General features: G+C 36.0%; 2 protein-coding genes across 3 annotated transcripts in view; both read right to left on the bottom strand.

The window, feature by feature from the left end:
- Nucleotides 1–20048, bottom strand: part of LOC125779269 (uncharacterized) — a 51860-nt gene extending 31812 nt beyond the window's left edge. The window contains exon 1 of the mRNA XM_049460348.1: nucleotides 16810–20048. Coding sequence (XP_049316305.1) covers nucleotides 16810–19360 — 2551 coding nt within the window. The 5' untranslated portion in view covers nucleotides 19361–20048. The remainder of the gene's footprint in view (nucleotides 1–16809) is intronic.
- LOC125779410 (putative nuclease HARBI1) lies at nucleotides 8954–14793 on the bottom strand. Of its 2 annotated transcripts, none has more exons than XM_049460764.1 (3): nucleotides 14661–14793; nucleotides 12106–12458; nucleotides 8954–9712 (listed from the first exon to the last, which is right to left on the bottom strand). In XM_049460764.1, exons 1-3 carry the CDS (start codon nucleotides 14762–14764, stop codon nucleotides 9273–9275), a joined length of 897 nt encoding a protein of 298 aa, XP_049316721.1. In that variant the 5' UTR covers nucleotides 14765–14793; the 3' UTR covers nucleotides 8954–9272. The 2 variants fall into 2 exon arrangements, with proteins under 2 accessions (XP_049316721.1, XP_049316719.1); XM_049460762.1 differs by lacking the exon at nucleotides 12106–12458 and adding an exon at nucleotides 9774–10126.
- Nucleotides 20049–22700: the final 2652 nt, after the last annotated feature.

Here is a 22700-nt window from a genome sequence, read left to right as displayed (position 1 = left end):
AATCAACTAACGGAAGGAAATATTAATTTCATTAATAATAACGAACAGCAACAGGACGATCTAGACTATTACGAACCTGATACGACCCATTTTTTAGACTAACGCCGTCCTCACTACCTTATTACGAATTCGTGACAAGGAGTGGAGACGCTCTAGATTTTCTCATAGATACAGGATCTAACAAAAATTATATACAATCTACTAGAATCAGGAATCGTTTAAAGTCAATTCAGTAGCTGGATCCATAGAAATTACGCACCACACCTTTATAGACATATTTGGGCCCCACGTAGGGAAGATAAAATTCTTCATCTTGCCTACATTAAAATCATTCCACGGGATAGTTGGCAATGATACTTTAAGGCAATTACAAGCCACAATCCACACCGATAAAAACATTATGGCAATTTTTCCCAATCTAGCAATTCGTCTAAAACAACGAGTGTCCCAGGAAGTCAATAATGCTGAAATGCAGTTGCCCCATCTCTCTGAACAACAGCGACGAAAAATAAATAACATAATTAAGAAATGCCCTAACCTTTTCGCAAACCCGGACGAAAAACTCACATACACGACAACGGTGAAGGGAGAGATTAGGACAGTTAGTGAAACCCCAGTATACTCGAAACCATATCCTTACCCAATGGCTTTAAAGGAAGAAATCGAATGTCAAATCGAAGAATGCCAATGGAATTATAAGGCAATCAAAATCCCCATACAACTCCCCCCTTTGGATAGTCCATAAAAAAATGGATGCTTCCGGCGAAAAGAAGTATCGCATGGTCATCGACTACAGGAAACTGAACTCAATTATCATTCCAGACAGATATCCTATTCCTGAGATCAGTGAAGTCCTTTCAAACCTTGGAAATAACAAAATATTTACAGTTATAGACTTCGGATTTCATCAAATATCCCTCCGTGAAACAGACATAGACAAAACGGCATTTTTTGTAAATAACGGAAAATACGAATTTCTCTGACTGCCCTTTGGGCTTAAAAATGCACCGTCCACATTCCAAAGGGCACTAGACGATATCCTCCGTGAACATATTGAAACTCGCTGTTACGTATACATTGACGACGTTATTATATTCAGAAGAGACGAAGAGGATCACTTAAGAAATTTAGAAAGGGTTTTCGAAACGTTGGAAAGAGCCAACATGAAAATCCAACTAGATAAATGTAAATTTGCAAAGAAGGAAGTAGAATTCTTGGGATATGTAGTCAGCCCTGAAGGAATAAAAACAAACCCCAAAAAGGTAGAAGCAATAGCTCAATTCCCAGTTCCGCGCAACCGAAAAGAGTTAAGGTCATTTTTAGGAATGTCGGGATATTATAGACGATTTATTAAGGACTACTCTAAGTTAGCCAAGCCCCTTATAGCACTTCTCCCAGGAGAAGCCGGTAACGTCTCTAAAAACAAATCTAGAAAAATGGAAGTAAGACTAGATGACGAAGCGTTAAGAGCATTCAATAAAATTAAAAGCACATTAATATCAAAAGACATCGTTCTTGCGCACCCAAACTTTGAAAAAGACTTCGAACTGACTACCGACGCCTCTGACTATGCCATAGGCGGTGTGTTATCACAGGATAACAGACCGATAGCTTTCATATCAAGAACCCTTAGTAAAACGGAGGAACACTACGCTACTAACGAAAAAGAAATGCTGTCCATAATATGGACAATCAACACATTACGAAGTTACCTCCATGGTTCGAAAAGAATTAAAATAATAACTGATCACCAACCGTTTACATATGCCCTTAGCCATAAAAATTCTAACAGTAAGATGAAACGTTGGAAATCAATATTAAAGGAATATAATCATGAATTAGTTTACCAACCCGGAAAATCAAACGTAGTGGCAGACGCACTATCAAGGATATCGAACCAAGTAAACTCACTTACACCCACTATCCATAGCGACGATAGTTCAAGTCACAATTTAATACCTTGTGCAGAGGTACCCATAAACGTTTTCAAAAATCAAATATTCCTTAAACTAGACGAAACACCCTCATACCAATTCAAAATAACTTTTCCGACCATGCACCGACATATAATTAAAGAACCCAATTTTAATGAACAGAACCTTACTGCGTTGTTTAGAAGATATTTAAATCCGTCCGTTATTAACGGAATACACACAGACGAAAGAACGATGGGCTTGATTCAAAATATTTACCCTCAAAACTTCAGCAATTATAAATGCAGATACACTCAGAAATTAGTAGACGACATATGCAGCGACCAGGAACAGGAAAATATTATACTAGAAGAACATTCAAGAGCCCATAGGAATGCAACCGAAAACAAAAAACAAATTCTAGAGAAAGGCTACTTCCCTGCGAATAATAGCCAATTGCACAACATGTAAGGAGAATAAATACGAAAGACATCCTAATCAGCCAATATTAGCACCAACACCGCTACCCACATTTCCAGGACACACCGTACACGTTGATATTTATTTGACCGAAGGTAAGGTAGGCCCTATGTTCCACCTAGGAACTACGGGAAAATATATAAGGTAGTTATGAACGCATTGGACAAATTTAATAAATAAGCTATAACAAAAATATTGAGTAGCAGAGCGATAGAGGATGTCAGAAGACCCTTAAGAGACGTAATATTTTTTCGGTGTACCAAAGCTAATGGTAATGGATAACGAACCAGCGTTTAATTCCACCTCAATTAAATTTATGATAAAAGACGAACTAGGAATAGATGTTTGCACTCCTCCCCCATACAAAAGTCAAGCGAACGGCCAAGTGGAGAGGTTTCACTCCACCCTAACCGAAATAATGCGATGTATCAAGAATAATGGAGGCCACAGAAATTTCGAAGAGCTATTAGAAAGAGCAGTTCCAGAATATAACCATACCATCCAATCGGGGACGAGGAAAAGGCCAGTAGATATATTTTTTGGTAGGAATGTGACACATACTCCCGGGGATATTGAAAAAACAAGACAAGATAACTTACAAAAATTAGCGGAAAAGCAGAGAAAGGATATCGAGTATCACAACAAAAAAAGACACACAAAAAAACATATTTGCCAGGATAGGTAATTTACGTTAAGAAAAATAGAAGATTAGAAACTAAGTTAAGCAAGCCATACTGTAAGGAAATAGTTAAGGAGGATAGAAATAGTACAGTCCTTACCGGAAAAGGACAAATTATACATAAAAGCAGGATACGTAACTGATGAAAACCGGAATTTTTTTTGAGGTTTCTCTTACCACTATGCCTCGCGGAGGTACAAATCATAGGCTATTCGAATTCCTAATTAGAAAAAGGATCGGCCAGATTGCAGACAGGAACGTTTAGAATAATACATGAAATCGACATTGACAAATATACGGAAGTCCTCGAACATATCGAAATGACAACGAAACCGGACGCATTTCATAGAAATCCCAACTATCCTTTCATTACTCTACTAATATCCCAAATTAAGGCTCATATCAATAATATAAAAATTGTAATAAAACCAAAAATATCATTAAATTTTTTAGGTAGTGCGTGGAAATGGATTGCAGGAAGTCCAGACCATGAAGACCACGAAATAGTGTTAAACAAATTAAATAACGTTCTAGAAAATAATAATAATCAAGTTCTAATTAACAAGCTAACGATAGAAAAAGTAAACGAGACTACAAACATAACAAATCATATTATCAAAGAGTTGGAAAATGATAAAAGCAAAGAAATAGAATCATTTTTAAAGTTAAAATATAAATTTGAAATTATAAAAGAAGAGGTCGTAAATATTGCGTACGCAATACATTGGGTAAAGGCAAAATAATCAGCTCCTACATCCTGTGAAGCGAAGAACCGGACATTGCCAAGAAAATTTTTGAAAAAGATGATGTTCCATTCATAAATTTAGACGAAGCTTTGGAATTTTCTGAAATAAAAATAGCAACCGATGAAAAAATAATAATTTACATTATAAGTTTACCTACAGTAGGAAAAGAAATTTTGCAAAACAATAGATATTAGAGCAGTGAAGAGGAATGACAAGATCAATAAAATAAATTTTAACTCAATTCTTAGCTGTGAAAAGAATATTTTCGGAATAAAAACCAATTGTAAACAATATAATTCCTTGCAAATATGTTTAAGAAGTAATTTATTAAATTTAAGTAATGACTATTGCATAGGTAATGTCCTAAGGAGTCGTTTGTCAAACTGTACAGTGACCTACAGCCAACACATTTAAGACTACGAAGAATTGTCACCAGGAATACTATTTCTAAACAATTTTAAAGGAGAAATCATAATAAACGAGGACCTTACGATCCTGAATGGTACTTTTATAATTCACTACCATAACGCTACAATCAAGATCAATGAGAAGATATTTTTCAATGCACAAAGATCGACAAATAAGCCCCTACCTGCCCTACTCCAACCACCCTCAACATCAAACAGAAGCGAGGAAATACTTTCCTTAGAGATGCTGAAGCAACTAAATATCGATAATACAAAAGAAATAAGTCTCACACAATCAGCAAACCAACTTAAATATACCGCAAATATTATTTTAACCGTCATATTGTTAATCATTATCATATACTTAACAAAATCCGTTCTATCACCCACGGAGGACAAACAAAAACGGTCCATCGATCTAACAGAAACCGCAGTCGAAGGACTTAACCAGATGTTCAAGCCTAAGGTCCAAACGAGGACGTTTGAATCTCAGTGGGGGCCTGTTAGCACGACACATATTAACAAATGTTAAGACACGCATACTATTACACCAACATTCTTTAGCGCAACATAACACCTTATTATGTTAAGGCATAGGCATCCAACATACATCCAACTAATAAAGTCGCTGACGTTGCGGCACGGGTAACTCCAGACTATGGGAACGGACGGCCAGCAACACAAATCTAGCAAAATGATGGGAACCACAGAATCAGCACTTTTGGTCACGTAGCAGTAGCGACAGATTTAGGGCTAGCATTAAGAATGATAAAATGTAAAGTTTAGTTTTTAGTTGGAGTTGAAGGAATAAAGGAGTATAGCTCCCGAAAATATATTTTTTTTATATCAACAGTTTGTGTTTCATTAACTTATATGCAGCATGCTTCATTAATAAATAATGTTTTCTCATTGGCTAATAATACTGATTTCATGGCTGTTTTGTGAGATTTCAATTTACCGTGCGTATCATGGAAATCTATTGATGATTACACCATTCCTATTAGTATTCGCTTATTTTTTAACGAGTTCTTAGATGAAATGTCGGAGTTGTTTAATTTAATTTTAAACGAGTTTGGTAAGTTCTTAGATCTAGTTTATGTTGATAACGCTTCAATGTTCTCTGTTGTCCTATGTGATCCCTTTTGATCATAGCCTGATCCACGGTAAATATCTCGGTGCGACTCTGATTTTGCGCCATCTATTTGTCAGCATTGGAAATCTATTACATTATGACAGCTGATTTAGACACTACAAAGAGAAAAAAATGTAAATAATCAAATTTTTTGTTAAAGCAATGAATCTAATTTCACCTGAAAATCGACTTAACAAATGAAAAAATGCGTCAACTATTTCCGTTATACGAAAATATTTAAAAGAATACGGCTTTTATTTCAAAATACTATATGACAATCTTTTCTTTTGTTAAATATTAAGCGATGTGAATTCTTGAATGGCAAAAACAGCTGTTTTTTCATCTTTCCAACGGCAGTGGGAACGGGCTGATTAGGGAAGGGCTTAAATGTAATAAAGGGTGATTTTTTAAGAGCTTGATAACTTTTAAAAAAAAAAAAACGCATAAAATTTGCAAAATCTCATCGGTTCTTTATTTGAAACGTTAGATTGGTTCATGACATTTACTTTTTGAAGATAATTTCATTTAAATGTTGACCGCGGCTGCGTCTTAGGTGGTCCATTCGGAAAGTCCAATTTTGGGCAACTTTTTCGAGCATTTCGGCCGGAATAGCCCGAATTTCTTCGGAAATGTTGTCTTCCAAAGCTGGAATAGTTGCTGGCTTATTTCTGTAGACTTTAGACTTGACGTAGCCCCACAAAAAATAGTCTAAAGGCGTTAAATTGCATGATCTTGGTGGCCAACTTACGGGTCCATTTCTTGAGATGAATTGTTGTCCGAAGTTTTTCCTCAAAATGGCCATAGAATCGCGAGCTGTGTGGCATGTAGCGCCATCTTGTTGAAACCACATGTCAACCAAGTTCAGTTCTTCCATTTTTGGCAACAAAAAGTTTGTTAGCATCGAACGATAGCGATCGCCATTCACCGTAACGTTGCGTCCAACAGCATCTTTGAAAAAATACGGTCCAATGATTCCACCAGCGTACAAACCACACCAAACAGTGCATTTTTCGGGATGCATGGGCAGTTCTTGAACGGCTTCTGGTTGCTCTTCACCCCAAATGCGGCAATTTTGCTTATTTACGTAGCCATTCAACCAGAAATGAGCCTCATCGCTGAACAAAATTAAAGCGCGAAACACATTTCGAACCGAACACTGATTTTGGTAATAAAATTCAATGATTTGCAAGCGTTGCTCGTTAGTAAGTCTATTCATGATGAAATGTCAAAGCATACTGAGCATCTTTCTCTTTGACACCATGTCTGAAATCCCACGTGATCTGTCAAATACTAATGCATGAAAATCCTAACCTCAAAAAAATCACCCGTTATAATCCCTTCAAATTTTCGGTCTAGACTACCCATAAGGCAATCATCAATACAGTGAACATGATATACATATATATGCATGTATGTGCATTAGGGTGTGTCATTCTGAGACAACAGAGAGCTGCAACGAGTATGATAAAATCAGAACAAACAGTCGTGCCAAAAACACAATCAAACCAATTCAGTTCAGTATAGACAACATTGTTAATCAATTCGTGTATCTGCCAGCGTCAAGTGATCTGATGCAACACGAACAATTTGTTCTTCGGCAATCACGATTGTGTAAACGTATGGCTGGCTTCGGTTGCAATCGTATCATGTCAGTTCATAGCGTTGCGACGATTGCTTGAATTGAAGTGAAACTTTAGGTAAACTATAAGTAAATCTTCGAGTAAATCTATGGGTAAATCTAAAAGTACAGCAAACAACAACAATTTACTGCTGGACTGATTTGAATCATGTGTGGAAAAAAATGTATCAGCTTTGACAATGTGCGCATGTTACAAATTTTCGATGCGTAAGCAATGGAAATTCCATCGAGTACGTACATACATATATACATACATACATTTATTGTATGTATTACTTGATGGATTTTCCATTATATATATAACATACTTGTACATACAAACATATGTATTTGTAATAGAAAAGAAGTACCCGACTAAATCAGAGTTTAGGGGATGATATACAAACCGAGCGCTGTCGATCATTTCAATCATTGAAGCATAAGTATGCATCACTTCGGGTATTTTCTGCTGATACGAACGTTCATAAACAAATCAGGTATAATAGGCTGGTTAGTGAACAACGCAGAATCGTGGGTCGTGTCAGCTGGGACGACCTATCTTATGGGCGCGCAATGTAACTGAACAGTGAAAAACGCTACTCCCTTCTCTCTGACGTGACGTTGACGTGAGAATCCGTGACATTTGGATTTTTGCCGTCGCAAACGCCTCAGCTGATTGCTCTCTCACAACGCAGGGTTGCCAATATCGATATACTGCAGTAATTATCAACTTTTATAATTCAATTTGTTCAATATGTTTGAAATTTTCTTAAAATAACTCAAAATCAGAGTCGAATGCTATTATTTATAAATATATAAACTATTTTCAATAGTTTGTTTTCAGTTTTGATATTTTATATTGTAAAAAATTGTAATTGAAAACAAAGATGTGCTCAAAACTATATATGCGCATTGAGCAATGGCAACAATGTTCAAATGTAAACAAGCGCCATTAAAACAAACGTCAAATGAAACATTTATTGGATTGATTGAAAAACTATAATACGTGTGTGCGAATCAATAAAAACTATTGAAGACGAGAAGTTAATAGCTCTAGTTGAGGCTAGAAGTGACTTATTTAATAAGAGCAGTCCATTTTACAAGCTGCATTCTCGGAAAGATGCTTTGTGGGCTGAAATAGGAAGGGAGTTAAACGCAAGTGGTAGGTTGCTATGTTATTTACAACTGTTTATGTTTTTAATAATAAGTAATTATTTTTATAAAGGAGAAATGTGTCGCCGAAGATGGCTGACACTTCGCGACCGGTATGGGAGGGAAGCACGGAAGGCTAACGCCCCCAGCGGCAGCGGGATGGAGGTCCAAAGACAGTGGCATTTGCTGGGCGCGAGGAGAGTATTCAGCCACACATTGTACCACGGCCGTAAGTTTTAGTATATTAATTGAATATACATACTTATATTTGAAAAAGTATTAATAAAAACTTAAATTTACAGGATTAGATTCTCACAAAATATTTGTGAAATCGAACAGAGACAGTTGCCGATTGCAACTGAAGACAGTGGATTGCAGCCACATGTCCATGTGCAGGAGGTGGAAGTGCCATCACCGCTATGGCCCAATCCACTAATAGTATCGCTGCCGTCGCCATCTCCACCTGTCGCCGTGCCGCCATCCCCGACTGCTTCCTCATCCACCTCGTTTCCCTCACCATCCTGCTCTACGCAGGTGGCTACCCAAAAGGACAGAAAGCGAGGTCAATCTGGGCCAACTAACAGCGAGGTCGACGAGAAGATGATGGAAGCCATTGACATTTTTAAAAAGAGATGGTCAACGCAAGCCATCATGCAGGTCCAACAACAACAACAATCAACAAGTCCGGCTGTGCAATCGTTCAGCACTTTAGCCGTGTCCATTTTAAACAAAATGGATGAGGCAAAGCAAGTTAGGGCTATTGAAAAAATGTTGGAGGCTGCGTTTGCAGTGCAGAGAGGAGAATGATTTTCAATAAAACATTAAGTTAATTTAATAGTATACATATATAAATGATTTTTTTATTTTTAAATTATTATTTTACTTTTTTTACATACATATATTTTGTTCATTAATTCTTATGGAAATAATAATTCTTATGTAAATAAAAAATGAAATGATCTCATGAACGAAAAAAAAAAGATGGTATTTATTTTTAATAAGGTCCTCCAGGAGCATAAATTGTTCTAGAATGGTACAGATCCTTCATTTATAAAATAGTTAGCAAGTCTCTCCCGTAGGTTAAACGCAGTTGAAGGACCTCTACGCACCGAAGTTCGCATTGGTCGTAAAGAGTTGTTTTCAGTTTACCGGCGCCACTCACCGGCATGAACAATGTTATGTCCTTCCACTCGATCTACATAGTTCTCCGGACAATACCAGCGATTGTGATCATTCAACATTATAAAATTGTGTAAGGCTATGCAAGCCAATACAATTTTTTCACAATTTTCTGGATTACATTCAATCGTTGTTTTCAAAATTCTCCACTGAGCAGTCAATATACCAAAGGAATTTCCTATGACTCTACGAACGCGTGACAATCGATAATTGAAAATACGTTTCGTGTGTGTTAGATTAGCTCCAGGAAATGGGCGCATTAAATTATTTCGTAATGGGAATGCGGCATCTCCAACGAAAAAGTAAGGAAAAGGTTCCGGTGACACGTCAGACAGTGGCACAGGTGGTGGCAAAGGCAGAGTGTTTTGTGTTAATGCATGGCCAAATGGAGTAAGTCGAAAGATTCCTGCATAAATAATAACAGAAATACATTATACTATAATGTTAATCAATTTAATATACGGTACCTCCGTCACTTTGACTTCCATAGCTGCCAATACTAACTGCTGTGAACGTATATTTCGCATCACATACTGCCATCAAAACGATGCTAAAGAATTTTTTATAACTGTAAAACATCGAATTGGAATTGGCCGGGCACTTAATTGCAACGTGCTTACCATCAATTGCACCGACACAATTCGGAATGTTCCACATATTATAAAAATCTTTTGCAATGTCCTTGTATTGAGACTCTGTTGGCTCGCTTACATAAATTGGGGAAAGTAGCTGCCAGATTACTTCACACGTCTCTAATATGATTTCGCGTACTGTTGACTTTCCCAACTCCATGCAATGCTCTGCACCGACACGCCTATAGCTAACAATTGTAAGAGAAGTGCATATGTATATACATTAGGGTTGCCAGATAGAAAATCGTTATTAACTGGACAGAATAAAAAAAAAATGGACTTGTCTGGACACCGCGAACAAATTAAATAAATCAATTATTTAAAAAACAAAATTTATTATATTAAAAATTATTATTATAAATTCATATTAATAAGTACGTATAGGTATAATACATATTTCAAAATGTATATTTGTTATTACTTTTTAACGCCTTAGCCAATTTTATGCCTTTTTCTGTATTTAAAAATTTTATAAATTCATTACAATTTTCAGATAAATTTTGTCTTATTAAAAGCTCTGATTTTATTAGATCTATAAGCATTTTGTTCCTTTCTTTCGAAAATAAATTATTAAATAAACTAAATATTTTTTCACAAAAAGCGTTGCTAATTTGTATGGAAAATATGAATGAAATAATTTTTTTCATATATTTCATTTCATTTTCATTGTATTTTGAAAAAAAATTAAACCATATTTTATCATTTGGAATGTCTTTTGGCAAACTGTCGCAAATATTACGTAAGGAGCAATATTCAGTATATAACACATCACAATTAATATCGTTACATATATTTAAGTTTGATATCACATCATTTAATTCAGTCCATGTGCATAATTTTGTTTTGATACAAAACAAAGATAACTGTTTCATAATTGAATTCTCGCCGTAATCGTACTTACCTTCTAAGTAGTTTAATGTTTTTGTTAGGAATAATTCCGCTTGTTGTTTAAATTCATCTTTGTCATCTGGGTTCATTTTGCGCATCAATGTATTTGCCTTATTCCCAAAAAAATTATCATTCAGTCTATTTTTGAGGCCTATTCTTAATTTTTCCATTACAGTCGACTTCAACAATTGTGCATGAATCAGATTCCAATACTTTGATTGCCACATGAAAATCGTGCAAAACATTTTGCGCAAAATATAAATATGCTTCCGAAATACCTTCTTCAGAGCATTCTTCGTTTTCATTCATTACATCAATATTCGAAACCCCTCTGGTAACAAAATCCCATAGCTCCCTGCGACAGTTTTCTTTTTTTTTTTAAAGAAAATATCTTTTGATAGCAGGCCAATCCAGCAGTAATCTATCTATTGCTGGTAGGAGCTCAAGGCATGCGCTACATCAGCTCGAACCTACCTATCCTACGCCTTTGCGCAAATGATTCTATCATGCTAGCAAATGCCCACGTACAGATTTGGCAATGGCAATAGCAATTCGTTTGACAGCTAGTATTCTATAAATCCTATCGTGTCGAGATGCCCCGTAAGAACGTGTGTATTTCCAGTTTGAGAGATGCTGCTTGTCGCTCGCTGTTGTCTAATGCTCTGAACACATAAGGACGACAGACGACAAACGACATCTGTCAAATATTACACACGTTCTTATGGACACTTATTTTGACGACGACACGAAAACACGACTGTAGGCCAACAGTTGTCATTCTCGCTAATTCCTATTTGCCAACGACAGTAGAATGAAGAAGAGAGATGAGGAAGAGTGGTGATGCCACTAATATGTAAAATGTAAAATTATTCACAGCTCTTACAAACTTGACGTTATTTTACAAATAAAAGCATAAAATAGCTCTATTTTATCATTTGTAATAACAATTGATAATTTAAAACAAAAATATATACCTATTTACTTATTTTTTGCATAAAAAATTTAACTTTGAACAAAATATTAAAATTTCATTGAAGTGCAAGGTATTAGTATGGCCACAGCGAAATTCTGTACATGCAAAATGGACAGCTGCGTTGTTTTGTGTACATGCGTTGTAAGGAAAAGGTTCCGGTGACACGTCAGACAGTGGCACAGGTGGTGGCAAAGGCAGAGTGTTTTGTGTTAATGCATGGCCAAATGGAGTAAGTCGAAAGATTCCTGCATAAATAATAACAGAAATACATTATACTATAATGTTAATCAATTTAATATACGGTACCTCCGTCACTTTGACTTCCATAGCTGCCAATACTAACTGCTGTGAACGTATATTTCGCATCACATACTGCCATCAAAACGATGCTAAAGAATTTTTTATAACTGTAAAACATCGAATTGGAATTGGCCGGGCACTTAATTGCAACGTGCTTACCATCAATTGCACCGACACAATTCGGAATGTTCCACATATTATAAAAATCTTTTGCAATGTCCTTGTATTGAGACTCTGTTGGCTCGCTTACATAAATTGGGGAAAGTAGCTGCCAGATTACTTCACACGTCTCTAATATGATTTCGCGTACTGTTGACTTTCCCAACTCCATGCAATGCTCTGCACCGACACGCCTATAGCTAACAATTGTAAGAGAAGTGCATATGTATATACATTAGGGTTGTCAGATAGAAAATCGTTATTAACTGGACAGAATAAAAAAAAAAATGGACTTGTCTGGACACCGCGAACAAATTAAATAAATCAATTATTTAAAAAACAAAATTTATTATATTAAAAATTATTATTATAAATTCATATTAATAAGTACGTATAGGTATAATACATATTTCAAAATGTATATTTGTTATTACTTTTTAACGCCTTAGCCAATTTTATGTCTTTTTCTGTATTTAAAAATTTTATAAATTCATTACAATTTTCAGATAAATTTTGTCTTATTAAAAGCTCTGATTTTATTAGATCTATAAGCATTTTGTTCCTTTCTTTCGAAAATAAATTATTAAATAAACTAAATATTTTTTCACAAAAAGCGTTGCTAATTTGTATGGAAAATATGAATGAAATAATTTTTTTCATATATTTCATTTCATTTTCATTGTATTTTGAAAAAAAAATTAAACCATATTTTATCATTTGGAATGTCTTTTGGCAAACTGTCGCAAATATTACGTAAGGAGCAATATTCAGTATATAACACATCACAATTAATATCGTTACATATATTTAAGTTTGATATCACATCATTTAATTCAGTCCATGTGCATAATTTTGTTTTGATACAAAACAAAGATAACTGTTTCATAATTGAATTCTCGCCGTAATCGTACTTACCTTCTAAGTAGTTTAATGTTTTTGTTAGGAATAATTCCGCTTGTTGTTTAAATTCATCTTTGTCATCTGGGTTCATTTTGCGCATCAATGTATTTGCCTTATTCCCAAAAAAATTATCATTCAGTCTATTTTTGAGGCCTATTCTTAATTTTTCCATTACAGTCGACTTCAACAATTGTGCATGAATCAGATTCCAATACTTTGATTGCCACATGAAAATCGTGCAAAACATTTTGCGCAAAATATAAATATGCTTCCGAAATACCTTCTTCAGAGCATTCTTCGTTTTCATTCATTACATCAATATTCGAAACCCCTCTGGTAACAAAATCCCATAGCTCCCTGCGACAGTTTTCTTTTTTTTTTTTAAAGAAAATATCTTTTGATAGCAGGCCAATCCAGCAGTAATCTATCTATTGCTGGTAGGAGCTCAAGGCATGCGCTACATCAGCTCGAACCTACCTATCCTACGCCTTTGCGCAAATGATTCTATCATGCTAGCAAATGCCCACGTACAGATTTGGCAATGGCAATAGCAATTCGTTTGACAGCTAGTATTCTATAAATCCTATCGTGTCGAGATGCCCCGTAAGAACGTGTGTATTTCCAGTTTGAGAGATGCTGCTTGTCGCTCGCTGTTGTCTAATGCTCTGAACACATAAGGACGACAGACGACAAACGACATCTGTCAAATATTACACACGTTCTTATGGACACTTATTTTGACGACGACACGAAAACACGACTGTAGGCCAACAGTTGTCATTCTCGCTAATTCCTATTTGCCAACGACAGTAGAATGAAGAAGAGAGATGAGGAAGAGTGGTGATGCCACTAATATGTAAAATGTAAAATTATTCACAGCTCTTACAAACTTGACGTTATTTTACAAATAAAAGCATAAAATAGCTCTATTTTATCATTTGTAATAACAATTGATAATTTAAAACAAAAATATATACCTATTTACTTATTTTTTGCATAAAAAATTTAACTTTGAACAAAATATTAAAATTTCATTGAAGTGCAAGGTATTAGTATGGCCACAGCGAAATTCTGTACATGCAAAATGGACAGCTGCGTTGTTTTGTGTACATGCGTTGTTTTGTTTTCATTTCACTTTCGTACTCTCGTTTGTCGTTTGTCGTCTGTCGTCGTTATGTGATCAGTACATAAGTGTTCAATGCATTATGTATTCTCAATGCGTTCGATAATTATCGATATTCTAACTCCAAATATACATTTTACAACACGTTGAGACACATAATAATGGAAATAACTAAAAAATAACTTTTAAAAACAAGTCAATATAAAAATAATGAAAAAAGAGAAAAAAAGAAACAAATAAATCTGGACAAAGACTTCTTTGTCTGGACTCTGGACAGCAACACAAATATCTGGACAATCCAGACGAATCCAGACCACCTGGCAACCCTAATATACATGCATACGTATATTAATTCGCAAAACACAACAAATCAACTTACAGTAATACCAACGAGAGCCTTTCTTCGGGTCCAATCCGCTGCCTTGGCTTCTTCAAGGATTTCGATATCAAATTCAGAAGCAAATTATAAACGTCCGGCGGCATCCTTGTATGCAAAAAAAGTTGTTCTGGTTCCCTGTTTTTCATTACCAGAAAAGTTTTTATCTGGTAACCGCAAACGCCCCAGTTTTGATTGATTGGGCGAATTTTGTACCTTCTCGTTCGTTTTTTGTTTTTATACTGTTTATATAAACTATATAAAGAGTATAATTCGCACAATTCTAAAAACATTTGATCACTATTGTCCACTTCCATGTTGCTGCTGACACAATTTTAGAATTGTATGAAATGTCAAACAAATGAAATGTAAACAAAAGAGAACAGCTGATTTCTGCGTTTTTACCACGTTTTTGACTGTGCACACATTTTGCCGATAAGGAAGGAAAAGGAAGGAAGGGAGTAGCGTTTTTGACTGGCTAGCTTCTAAGCCGATCGCTAGTGATACAAAGTTGTTCTCTATCGCTGATTTGAAGAAAACAATTCGCTTCGTGTACATGAACTGAACTGGCAGAATCAGACAGAGTACCGGATCAGTACTTAAGTATACACAAAAATTTATTACTCGTTGCAGTTCTCTGTGAGACAACCTTTTTTTTCAACTGAAAAACAGGCTCAAAACTTTCGAAAATGTGTAAAAAAAAGTCACTCAAGAGATGAACTCTTAATATTAATATTAACAGGTGCATATTTCAAATTTTCTGTTTTCCATATAAATTACATAGAAAAAAAAATCATTTTTTTTTGTGGTGGTTATTGTGCGGAGGTTTTATATGTGCCCTGATAGCTGCTAGTAGGGATGGTAAACTCGATTCCGATTCTACTCGAAAATCGAGTTTTCTCGTAAAATAATCGATCGATGCTTATTCCGTTCTGCTAAAATGTTTATATTATCTAATTTTAACAGTTTATTAGTTGCTTCAATATATTCTAAAATTTCAGAATTATTGATATGGTTATTTTTAAGATAATTCCAGATTTTTGTTTCTATATTTTCATAAGTTTGATTATTAATTACTGTATTATTTTCAAATGTTATTAAATATGTTCCAGTTAATGTTTGATTGTCTACAATATTTTTTTCTGAAATTAATATTGCTCCTGGTTTTATTTCTTCTATTTTCAAAATTTTCTCTTTTAATTTTTTACATTTTCCTTGTTTTTTATTTAATATTTCTGACAAACATGTACTTTCTTTTTAATTTGCAATATGTTTTTGTAATTTCAGTTTTACAATTTTGTATATTAAAAAAATTATTACTATAATATGTTATGTTCTGATCAATTATAAGCTTACCATCTAATTGAGCTATGGCTCTCACATCATAGTATTTACATGTTGATTCTATTTTAGGGTATTTGATATAAAGTATTGTTACGAATTTACTCTTGCTAGTTTACTTTGTTAGGTTCGTATCTCTGGATTGACAAATAAAATCAACACTGTTTAATTTAATTCAACAACTCTTTATTTCACAACTCGTCTACACTATAGCAGTTTACTCTTAGCACTGATTGATTACGTTGGCGCTGCCACGGCTTATATAGCCACGCACTTCTCGCTGATGCCGACGTGTCCTTCTAGAATATCGCGTCTGGAAATTACCAGAACATACGGCTATACGGCGCCAGACGCAAGCAGACAGTCGCGGCGCCAGACTCAGCAATTGTTTAACTAGACAAGCAGACAGTGCGGCGCCAGATGTCTATTGTTTCGACAAGCAGACAGCCGTGGCGCCAGATGTCTACAACAAGACAAATGCTATTCCATATACCTACAGCTATTGTTCATAATCAGGGATGCATATAGCAATACAAATAAAACTTAATACTACTTTTTGTAACACTGCCCTCCACTAAAGCCTAATCGTCCCGATTAGGCACAAATCCTCTTGAACCAAATGGGGCGAGCCTCTCCAAATGTACTACTTTCATTTTACATCGTGCTTTTCCATTTCTTTGTATGCGGTATACCACGTCATTAAGTCGTTTCATCACCATATAGGGTCCTTCCCAGGCTGTCTGTAGTTTCGGGGACAAGCCTTTCTTTCGAAGTGGATTGTACAACAGGACCAGATCACCTTCTTCGAAACCTTTTGAATTTGCCGCTTGATCGAACCGGTCCTTCATCTTATTGCTCATCAGATGCGTATGCTGTCTTACCATTAGATGCAATTCATTCATTTCTTCCTTTAAGGCAGAACAATAATCTCCATCATTTCTTACAGCTGTAGGATTCGTTCCAAACTTAAGATCAGCAGGGAGTCGCAGATCAGATCCGAAAATAATCTTTGCTGGCGTGTAACCAGTTGTCTCGTGCTTCGCTGAACGATACGCCAGCAGGAACATCTGGATGCACTTGTCCCAATTCCGTTGATCTTTATCAACGATTTTCCGCAGATGTTCTTCGAGCGTTCGGTTGAATCTCTCCACCATTCCATCTGATTGTGGATGTAACGCTGTTGTCCGTGTCTTGTGGATGCCCAATAATGTACAGACTTCTTGGAAAATGGAAGATTCGAAATTCCTGCCTTGATCTGAGTGTAATTCGACGGGCACTCCGAACCTTGTTATCCAATTTTCTACAAACGCTTCGGCTACTGTCTTCGCTTCTTGGTTTGGTAAGGCATATACTTCTGGCCATTTACTGAAATAGTCCATGACAACCAGTAGATATTTGTTTCCGGCCGTACTGGTTGGAAACGGACCTGCAACATCCATTGCGACTCTTTCAAATGGTGATCCCACGTTGTACTGTTGTAGCCTACCGCGACTTTTGGCTTTAGGACCTTTAGCTGCCATGCACTCTACGCAATTACTTATCCATTCTGCTATGGAATCTCGACAGCCGATCCAGTAGAACCGTTGTTTAATCTTCTCTATAGTTTTTGTAATTCCAAGGTGCCCTCCACTAGGTTCATTGTGATATTCTTTCAATACTTTCGGGATCATGGACTTCGGTACTATGATCAGCAGACGAGACTGTTTGCCATCTTCGCTTTCCCAGGTACGATGAAGGTATCCATTAACGAGGTTTATGCTGTTCCATTGGGCCCAATATGCTTTTGCAGTTGGACTCTCGCTACTTATTTGTTCCTTTGGTGGTCGTACCCCATTTTCTTTGGCCATTACCAGCTTTGCAAGATCAGGGTCCTCCAGCTGATTGATTCTGATGCGGTGAGGAGTCCAATCGTCTTCAGGTTCTATATTCAGTAATCGCACGTCGATTATACCTTCTCTTCTCTCTGATTTGGAGCAATGTTTACGTTCCGGTGGACAAGGGCGACGCGATAATGCATCCGCATTTTTGTGGTGAATCCTCTTTCGGTGTTCTGTTGGTTGGTTCCGTTTTGATGGGTTTACCTTTATATTGCAATTTCGGGCAAAGTGACCCGCTTTTCCACAGTTGAAACATCTGCCTGTTGTATTTACTCGCTGTGCAGCAATTGTCTTCAGAGTCTTCAATATTTCTTCCATCAGCGCCGGTTGTTCCATTTCAACCCTTTGTACTTTGTGTGCTGGTTTACTTAGTAGGGAAGCTGTTTCCTGTGTGAGGGCGTGCGAAACCGTTTCAGCAAACGTTCTTTTTGGCAATGCATATGTGGCGCGTTTGGTGTCCACATCACGAATTCCATTTATGAAACATTGAATTTTTACCCTCTCAATGTAATCCACAGGTGCATCTGCATTTGCCAAATGAGCCAGTCGTTCGATTTCAGTTGCGAACTCTTGCAATGACTCGTTCATCTTCTGACCCCTATTTTGCAGTTCGATCTGGTATATTTGTTTCCGGTGCTCACTACCATATCGTCTTTCTATCGCACTCATCAATGCCTCATAGTTGTCCCGTTCACAGTCTGGAATAGTCTGAAGGATTTCTGCCACAGGTCCTTTCAATGATACAAACAAGGACGCCACTTTGTCCGCTGCATTCCAGTTATTGGCCAATGCTGTCTTTTCAAACTGAAGTTTGAAAATTTGAAATGGAATACTTCCATCGAACGTGGGTGCCTTCAATCTTGGATTATTTGTTGATGGTGCAGGGCCATGCAGTTGCAGTTCTCGCATCCGATTACTCAAATGAAGAACTTCTGATTTAAAATTTTCTTCGTCATTTTTTAACGTGCTTAATTCGTCTTCCAATTTTGAAACTTTCTGTTGCACTTGTGTATTACTTTCTGTAATCTGTTGTACCAAACGCTTTTCTAACTGCGTATTATTTTCAGTCATTTGTTGTGTAAGGCGAGACTCTAACTGTGATGTATTTTCAGCTATTTGCGTCATTTGCTGTGCCAGACGATTTCCTGTTTGCACTGCATTTTCTGCATTTTCAGCTATTTGCGTCATTTGCTGTGCCAGACGATTTTCTGTTTGCATTGCATTTTCTGCTATTTGCTTAATAGCCACTAATAGCATGTTAGTGTCTACACTTGATGATGTTCGTTGTTCTTCTAATTTTCTTCTATTTACCTTTGTAGAAGTTCCTGGCCCATCAAATTCGAACTCGTCCACATTAATTCCATCCGCTTCCATTGCTTCACGTAGTCGTGCCTGCAGATCCGCCTTTTGCCCGCTTATCGGCAAATTACGCTCCTCCAGTTCCCTTTTTAATTGCTGAATTCTCAATTCTCCGAATTTAACCATCTTGAATTTGGATTATTTGACAATCCCACTTCTGACACCAATTGTTACGAATTTACTCTTGCTAGTTTACTTTGTTAGGTTCGTATCTCTGGATTGACAAATAAAATCAACACTGTTTAATTTAATTCAACAACTCTTTATTTCACAACTCGTCTACACTATAGCAGTTTACTCTTAGCACTGATTGATTACGTTGGCGCTGCCACGGCTTATATAGCCACGCACTTCTCGCTGATGCCGACGTGTCCTTCTAGAATATCGTGCCTGGAAATTACCAGAACATACGGCTATACGGCGCCAGACGCAAGCAGACAGTCGCGGCGCCAGACTCAGCAATTGTTTAACTAGGCAAGCAGACAGTGCGGCGCCAGATGTCTATTGTTTCGACAAGCAGACAGCCGTGGCGCCAGATGTCTACAACAAGACAAATGCTATTCCATATACCTACAGCTATTGTTCATAATCAGGGATGCATATAGCAATACAAATAAAACTTAATACTACTTTTTGTAACAGTATAATTATATCTCTTTTTTGTGCTATTTTAAATTTTGAAATGTCCATTAAGTCTGTAATGGCCATTGTACCATGTTGGTAATAATCTATGATATCAGCTGTCGTTAAGCCAATTAGTAATGCGAAAATTGAAAGGATCATTTTGAAAATCTATAATTAATTATGATTTTATGTTATCTTTATGTATAATTCTATTTTTATTATTTATTATTATGTTATTCCCCAAGTTTTCTTTAACTTGTTGTTTCTTATACCTAGGTTGTAATTTATTTCTCGCTCCTATTATTTTTTCATAAGTAATTTGTCCAGGATGATATTGCTTATCTGTTCTATGTTTATTAGGAAACATTAGCATTTTCTCCTGTGCTTGCTTTAAAGTGGTTGGTAAGTTTTCATGGTTTACTTTATTGTAAAGTACTTAATTTGGTTTAAAATTCGTTACTGAATGAATTGTTGTATTGTATTGTTGCGCTGCTCTAAGTACTGTTTCTAAAATACTGACAATATTGTATTCTTCTTTTATACATCTGGCTATTTCGATTATCGTTGAATGAACTCTTTCAACTTGTCCATTAGTTGTGCTATGATGTGGATCACAAAAGTAAATTTCAATATTTAACCTTTGCATTAAGGATTTAAATGTTGGTGTGGTAAAGCTTGGTTCATTATCTAAAGTAATTTGTTTTACATCTGTGAAGGTTTGAAGTAATTCTAAAGCCTTTTCTTCAATATTTGACTGGTCTTCTATATGTTTTAATATTAAAAATTTTGAATAAACGTCTACACATGTGATAAATTTTAGTTTCTGTGCGTAAAAAATGTCTAAATGGAGCTGTTCTCCTTCTTTCTCTGGAATTGGGGCTTTACCTATAGGTATTTTTTATTTTTATTACATATTATACAATTTCGAATGTATTCTTTCTTTCTTTTCCTCATTTCGAGCCAATAATACAATGTTTCTATTTGTTTAAGATTTTCATTATAGCTTCGATGAGTTCTATTATGGAATTGTTCTATTAATCCGGACTGATCTTCTCTATTAATAATATCCATTGGAAAAAGTTTGGTAAATACAAATTTGGTTTGAAAAGTTTGTTTCAGATCTTCTTGGATTTCGTGCAAGTCTTCAACAGTGCAGTGAATCGCTATCACTAACTTTGGTTGAATATATTCTTTCAAAATAGTCATTAAATTTTCTACTGTGTCATACTCCATTAAATGCCTTTTATTCCCAAAGGTTTCGATTAACTCATGAATCGTGAACCTATTTTTACTTATAATTTGCTGTTTAAACTGATTTAATGATTTTTGTGTTTCCGGTATTTGATTGTTTTCGCTACTCTGTGCCGAGTGCTCTGAATCTTCCGATTCGTTTGATAAATGGTTTAACTGAAGACGGGAAAGTGCGTCTGCTACTACATGGGTTTTACCGGGTTGGTACACAAATTTAAGAGAGAATTCTTCTATAATTGCGTGCCATCTTTTCATTGTTGGATCCGGGTTGGTACACAAATTTAAGATAGAATTCTTCTATAATTGCGTGCCATCTTTTCATTGTTAGATTCAGGTTACGGGGTGATAAAACAAATGTTAATGGTTGATGATCAGTATGTATTTCCAAATTGGTTACACCGTAGAGATAATTTCGTAGATTTTTTAGTGCCCAAACAATGGCATAAAGCTCCTTCTCATTAGTTGCGTAATTTCTTTCAGTTTTATTAAGAGTTTTTGAAATGAAGGTAATTGGTTTACCTCCTTGTGATAGTACCGCACCCATTGCAAAGTTAGATGCATCGTAGTTAATACAAATATTTTTGAGTTATCGGGTTGTGTTAATTCCATTTCTGAAGCCAAATGATTCTTTAATTTATTTAATGCAGATATTCCTTCCTCACTGAGAGTTATTTCAAATTTTTTTGATTTATTTTTAGAAATCCTACCATTTTCTCCTGATAGGTATTTGCTAAAGGTTTAGCTATCGCTGCATAGTCTTTAACAAATTTACGATAATATCCTGCAAGCCCTAAGAAACCTCTTAATTCGCGCAAACTTCTTGGTATTGGATAATTTAATATTAATGGCTAAATGAGCACCTGACCCCCCTCCTAATATAATAACACTACACCCCACACATACACACCACACTCAACACGACTACACCATCTACATCATCCACACATCACATTCCACATCTGCATCATATTCACATCCACACCTCACACTCAACACACCTGCACCGTATACACCACACATGAGGACACCGCACATAATGAACAAAAGGGACTGACGGACGGCGGCCGAACACCTTTCTGTTACGATCCGCGCGCATATACGCATCATTTTGGTTTGCACCTTTTTTCATCGCTAGTCAACGGGTGAGTACATTAGTACATTGGTACACGGTAGTATCGAAATATCTATGGTCCTTCGAGCCTTAACGAAAGGCACCTTTGGTTTTTAACAGACAAATTAAAAACAATAACAAACAATTTTGGTGGGAAAACTCAAACGAAGTGCAAAAACAAAACAGTGCTGTGAAAAAACAGAAATAAAACAAAGCAAAAACACAAATCGGGCGCGAAAAACTAAAGCACCTTAAAATAAAACAAGTTTTCGGGCGCGAATAATACACAAAAATACAAAACAACAAAACTACAAGGAACGGGCGCAGGCAGCAGTAAGCTACAGGACTAGAAGAAGAGGAATTAACATCAAAGGCCCGAATACCCGCAGACACACACGGGCATATGTATATATCCCCTCAAAAACTCTAGATGAAGCACAAAGTGAGCGTATTCAATTCAATTTACCATAATTTGTAATA

This window comes from Bactrocera dorsalis, chromosome 6 (genome assembly GCF_023373825.1).
Source record: "Bactrocera dorsalis isolate Fly_Bdor chromosome 6, ASM2337382v1, whole genome shotgun sequence".
In the NCBI taxonomy this organism is placed as follows: Eukaryota; Metazoa; Arthropoda; class Insecta; order Diptera; family Tephritidae; genus Bactrocera; species Bactrocera dorsalis.
Note: the sequence above shows the minus strand (reverse complement) of the source record. Positions and strands in the feature narration are given on the sequence as shown.

Bases quoted from the DNA above. Each gene is read 5' to 3' on its own strand.
- LOC125779410 (XM_049460764.1), bottom strand. From the start codon at position 14,764: ATGCCGCCGGACGTTTATAATTTGCTTCTGAATTTGATATCGAAATCC. The intron at 12,459-14,660 runs GTAAGTTGATTT...TACAATTGTTAG, and splicing joins AGGCTCTCGTTGGTATTACT to CTATAGGCGTGTCGGTGCAG. The intron at 9,713-12,105 runs GTACCGTATATT...TTATTTATGCAG, and splicing joins TGGAAGTCAAAGTGACGGAG to GAATCTTTCGACTTACTCCA.